Consider the following 5,707-nt stretch of genomic DNA (forward strand, 5'->3'; position numbering starts at 1 on the left):
AGGACCGACCCCCGAGGAACATATCCGAGGAGGGGCCCGTCCTCGGGCGTCCGAGACCTTAGAAGAACACGAGCACCCCCCCCCCCACCGAAGGGGACTTCTTGAATATCCGAGGAGGAGAGGGTCCAGTGCCACGCGTCGGCGACGGGAGCACGGCAAAGGAACGAGCCTTAGGCGAGCTATCACCTCTGCATTGAATGCCCTCAACTAACATCCTGGCCGCATTAATGAGGACGGGACTCCTGAACAACGCCGTCTTGGGTGCTGCAACGCGTTGGAGGAACAGGGATGCGGCTGATAGGACAGGCTCTCAAGTGTTAGCCTGATTGATCGACAAATGGAGGGTTAGGATTAGTTTAGAGGGGTATATAATGTAGGAAGTCTCTCCTAAAAAAAAGAAAAAAAAAAAAGAAAAAGGAAAAAAGAAGGATCGGCATTAAGGAGTCTTGTAATGACCCATGCCCTCTGGAACCTTTGTAATGAATCTGAAAAGAAATAATAAGAACATCAAACTTCAGAAGACCAGTCCGAGGAGCATCATTGTGCATCTCAATCCATGTTCAAGTTGATGAATTCACATGTAACCATGCAGGGCAGTTGTACACCTTACTAGGGCCTAGTTCTTGAGCCCACACTTTATAAATTCATTGAAAGGCAAACTAGGCTTGGGTCCACTCTCTCAATCTGAAGAAGTGTCCCAAATTCGGTCCCTACAATTGGCGCCGTCTGTAGGGAGAACTCGTGCGTCAATAAGGACAACAGCTAGGCATGGTAGGGTCAGACCCTCACCAAGGGAATTCCCATCGACACGAACCAGCAAAACCCCAACGCCCGAACGACTATGGCGACACAGGGCACGGCCGAATGAAGAGAACAGACGATTCCGAGAAGGAAGCGTGCACACCTCTCAAACCAGCGAAAGTCATACGCATCGAAGCGGCCGCGTGCCCTAGGGAGGCAATAACGACCCAGCCACGAGACCGCGGGAGGATAAGAGTCACGCCTCTTAGAGGCAGGAAGACAAGGTGGCCACGCAGCGAGAGATAGACGATCTCGAGAGAAAGTTGCGCCATGCACAACGAAAGCGACCCGAACCCAGCCTCGACTTACCTTCTGACGACGAAAGTGATGACAACTATAGGCAGGGGTCGACGACACCCCCGAGTGAAGTTTTCTCCCACGAGGATGAGCGCTATCGGAGGCGTAGGCGTGGCAGCCCCACCCCTAAGGGCTTGGGAAGCGATGCCATGAGCAGGGCGCTGGACCGGCTCTCCAAGTCACCCTTTACGCGTCGCATAGACGAGGCGGAGCTCCCTCAGAGGTTCCAACAGCCGACCTTCACCATTTACAATGGCAAGACGAACCCTGTGGAGCACGTGAGCCAGTTCAATCAGAGGATGGCCGTTCACTCTAAGAACAAGGCGCTGATGTGCAAAGTCTTCCCTTCCAACTTGGGGCCTGTGGCAATGAGGTGGTTCAACGGCTTGAGGACGAATTCCGTAGACTCGAACAGACAGTTGACCCAAGCCTTTGGTTCCCATTTTGTCACGAACAGCAGACCTTCTCAACCCATGAGCGCATTACTGTCCCTGACCATGCGCGATGACGAGACCCTCAAGGCTTACTCGGACAAGTATTAGGAGATTTACAACGAGTTGGACGGCAAATACGATGATGTCGCCATCAACACGTTCAAGAACGAGCTCCCGATGGGGCATGGCCTGAGGAAGTCCTTAACTGGTAAGCCCGCCACCAACATGCGGCAGCTAATAGACCGAATCGACAAATACAAATGGGTGGAGGAAGATTTGCTGCAGGGCAAGGGGAAGGAAAAGGTTGTCCCTCAGGAGAGGAGGGATTCCAGGTTGGACCGATATAACAACGCCCGTCCAAGAAGAGATTTCATAGGGCAATCAGGGGCGACAAACGCCCAGGCTGTCGGCACTGTATTCCGAGAATCGGTGCACAGGGTGCTGGAAAAGATCAAGAACGAACCGTATTTCAGGTGGTCGAATAAGATGTCGGGGAACCCTGAAAAGCGTAACCAGGACCACTACTGCCAATATCACCAAGACCACGGGCATGCTACGGAGGACTGCAGGAATCTCTGGAACTATCTGGATCAGTTAGTCCGGGAGGGGAGGCTGAAGCATCTCCTTCACCATTCCAGCAGCCAGCATGGCCAGACCTACCAGGAGCCACGGAGGGACACAGCCATGGGGCAACCCGCGGGAACAATTAATGTGATCTTGGCTGCGCTAGGAAGAACAGGCATGCGCCCCTCACGGGTGCTGTCCATGGCCCAGGTGGCCGCCGGGGAGTCCCAAAGAGGGCCAGAAGAGGCTGTCACCCAACCCTGACTTTTTCCGAGGAGGACAAAGACGGAACCACCCAACCCCACGACGACGCTTTGGTGATCACCCTCAGAATTGGGGCTATGACGTCAAAAGGGTGATGGTGGACGATGGCAGCACGGCAGAGGTCATGTACCCTGACCTCTATAAGGGGCTGGGGCTAAAACCCGAGGACTTGTCGCCCTATAACTCCCCCTTGATGAGCTTCGATGGGAAGCTAGTCATCCTAGAGGGCATGATCAGGCTGCCCATCTAGACCGGCCCGGAAGTAGTGGAGGTGGATTTTATTGTAGTGAACATGTATTCCCCCTACACTGCCATTGTGGGAAGGCCTTGGCTCCACACCTTAGGAGGTGTCGCCTCTTCCTTGCACCAGAAAGTGAAATTCCCGTCTGGAGACCGAATCCTTGAGATTCGAGGGTGCCAGTCAACGGCAAGGCGGTGTATGGTCGTGGCCACCTCACGCCCGCAAGATACGGAGCCCTCGGCTACCCTGGCCAAAAACTTATAGCAGCTAACCGCCTCAATGGCACCAGTTGACACAGCTGCCGAGGAAGCAAGGCTCGAAGGCCTAGGGAAAGTGGTCATCGACAATGACCAGGAGAGATTTTTTCAGGTCGGAACCCAACTACCTCCCTGAGAGAAGGAGGAGTTGCTTGAGTTTCTCAAGAGTAACCTGGACGTGTTTGCATAGGACCCTTGCGATGCCCCAAGGATTGACCCATCCTTCATCTGTCACCACCTTAACATCAACCCCTCGGTGATCCCCAGGAAGCAACCACCCCGACGCCCGTTAAAGGAGCACGCCGAGGCAGTTAAGGAAGAGGTCAATAAACTCAAGCGCGCAGGCGCTATTAAAGAAGTATTCTACCCCGAGTGGTTAGCCAACACTGTGGTGGTCAAGAAGAATGGGAAATGGAGGGTTTACGTGGACTTCACGGACCTGAATAAAGCCTGCCCAAAGAACCCCTTCCCAATGCCATGAATAGACCAGCTGGTGGACGCAACTGCAGGCCATCCTCGGATGAGCTTCCTAGACGCCTTTCAAGGCTACCACCAGATCCCATTAGCCTTGAAGGATCAGGAGAAGACGGCCTTCATGACGCCCATCGGAAACTACCACTACAAGGTGATGCCATTCGGCTTGAAGAACGCTAGATCTACTTATCAGAGGATGATAACGAGAATGTTCGAGCCGTTGTTGGGTAAGAACATTGAGATCTATGTTGACGATATGGTGGTAAAGAGCAGATTGGTGTCCGAGCATCTGCGGGACCTCGGCTATATATTCGACGTCCTCAGAAAGCACAGGCTACAACTAAATGCATCCAAGTGCTCGTTTGGCGTAGGATCGGGCAAGTTCCTGGGCTACATCATCACCCATCGGGGGATCGAGGTCGACCCTGACCAAATCAGAGCTATCCAAAACCTGAGACCTCCGCAAAACCCCAAAGAGATCCAGAGGCTTGCTGGGATGATCGCAGCCCTGAATCGATTCATTTCCAGGTCGGTCGACCGCTGCAGACCATTCTACCTCCTACTCAACAAGTGGAAGGGATTTGAGTGGTCCGAGGAATGTGCCACGGCCTTCCAACAGCTCAAGGATTACCTAGCCCGGCCACCCATCATGTCTAAACCAGAGGCCGACGAGGTCCTATACGCATACATTACTGTGGGGAACCACGCTGTGAGCCTGGTGTTGATACGAGACGACAGTGGCGTCCAAAAACCGATCTACTACATTAGTAAGTCATTGCACGAAGCCGAGGTCAAGTACTTACCCTTGGAGAAAGCCATACTTGCCGTGGTCCATGCCACGCGAAAGCTGCCTCATTATTTCCAGGCCCACACAGTGGTTGTCTTAACCCAACTACCCTTGAAGTCCATACTTCGGGCCGCCAACTACACGGGAAGAATCGCAAAGTGGAATACTATCCTGGGAGCCTTCGACGTTAAATACATGCCTCGGACTACCATAAAGGGCCAGGTTCTGGCAGACTTGACGGCGGAGTTTGTTGAGCCAATTGTAGAAGTGGGAACCGAGGGAAGGATCGCTGATGAAAGGCCAGTGGGAGCGGTCTCTGTCCCGAGGCCACCATGCTGGAAAGTATATGTTGATGGCGCGGCAAACCAGAGAGGGTCGGGAGTAGGACTAGTCTTAGTGTCCCCTGAAGATCATGTCATAGAGAAATCCCTGAGACTCAGATTCCCGGCCACAAACACTAAGGCCGAGTACGAGGCATTATTGCAAGGTATGGCTATGGTACAGAAGATGGGAGGAAAGTCAGTGGAGATGTTCTCAGACTCGAGACTAGTAGTAGGACAGGTAAAGGGAGAGATGGAGGCCCGAGATCCGAGAATGCAAGAATACCTAAGCCAAGTCAAGCGCTTGCAGTCAAATTTCGACCCTTTTAGTCTGTCTCATATCCCCAGGGGTGGGAACAGCCATGCCGATTCATTAGCCACACTCGCAACTTCCTCGGTAGACGATCTACCTCGGACCATACTTGTCGAGCACCTGGAAAGGGTGAGCGAGGCGACTAAGGAAGCGATCCCCATCCTTAGGGTCGGAATGGGTCCCAGCTGGATGGACCCCATTGTGAGATTCCTCAAAGATGATATCCTGCCCCAAGACAAGTCAGAGGCTAAGAAAGTACGAAGAAAAGCTCCTCGGTTCTGGTTATCCAAGGACCACAAACTATACAGGCACTCCTACTCGGGGCCATACCTGCTATGCGTCCACCCCGAAGCAGCAGAATTACTGCTCGAAGAGCTGCACGAGGGAATCTGCGGGAGCCACACAAGGGGGAGGTCCTTGTCTCACCGAGCCGTCACACAGGGATACTAGTGGCCGGGGATGCAGCAAGAGGCCCAGGACTATGTCAAGAGGTGTGACCAGTGCCAAAGGTTCGCCCCCAATATCCATCAGCCAGGAGGGGTCCTTAATCCCTTGTCCAGCCCGTGGCCGTTCGCCCAATAGGGCTTGGACATTGTAGGACCATTCCCCAGAGCGCCAGGGAATAAGAAGTATCTGTTAGTGGCCACAGACTACTTTACCAAGTGGGTTGAGGCCGAGCCATTGGCCAACATCAGGGACGTGGATGCAAAGAAATTCCTTTGGAGGAACATTGTGACGCGATTTGGGGTCCCTCACACCTTTGTCTCGGATAATGGACTCCAATTCGATAGCAAGGCCTTCAGGAGGTACTGTCATGAGCTTGGTATCACAAATAGATACTCAACGCCCGCCTACCCTCAGGGAAACGGGCAAGCCGAGGCCGTCAACAAGGTTATCGTCAGCGGGCTTAAGAAGAGACTTGACGATGCTAAGGGGAGATGGGTAGAGGAGCTGC

At 53.4% G+C, this 5,707-nt stretch overlaps 2 protein-coding genes across 2 annotated transcripts; both read left to right on the top strand.

Annotated features, from left to right (window-relative positions):
• The first annotated feature begins 1,709 nt into the window (after nucleotides 1-1,709).
• Nucleotides 1,710-2,360, top strand: LOC112000150 (uncharacterized). Its single transcript, XM_024032261.2, has one exon. It carries the CDS (start codon nucleotides 1,710-1,712, stop codon nucleotides 2,358-2,360), a length of 651 nt encoding a protein of 216 aa, XP_023888029.2.
• Nucleotides 2,361-3,453: 1,093 nt separating this feature from the next.
• LOC112000149 (uncharacterized) lies at nucleotides 3,454-5,202 on the top strand. The gene has a single exon (XM_065764755.1). It carries the CDS (start codon nucleotides 3,454-3,456, stop codon nucleotides 5,200-5,202), a length of 1,749 nt encoding a protein of 582 aa, XP_065620827.1.
• The last annotated feature ends 505 nt before the right edge of the window (nucleotides 5,203-5,707 follow it).

This window comes from Quercus suber, unplaced genomic scaffold (assembly GCF_002906115.3).
Source record: "Quercus suber isolate HL8 unplaced genomic scaffold, Cork oak 2.0 scaffold_582, whole genome shotgun sequence".
In the NCBI taxonomy this organism is placed as follows: domain Eukaryota; kingdom Viridiplantae; phylum Streptophyta; class Magnoliopsida; order Fagales; family Fagaceae; genus Quercus; species Quercus suber.

Bases quoted from the DNA above. Each gene is read 5' to 3' on its own strand.
- LOC112000150 (XM_024032261.2), top strand. From the start codon at position 1,710: ATGGGGCATGGCCTGAGGAAGTCCTTAACTGGTAAGCCCGCCACCAAC.
- LOC112000149 (XM_065764755.1), top strand. From the start codon at position 3,454: ATGACGCCCATCGGAAACTACCACTACAAGGTGATGCCATTCGGCTTG.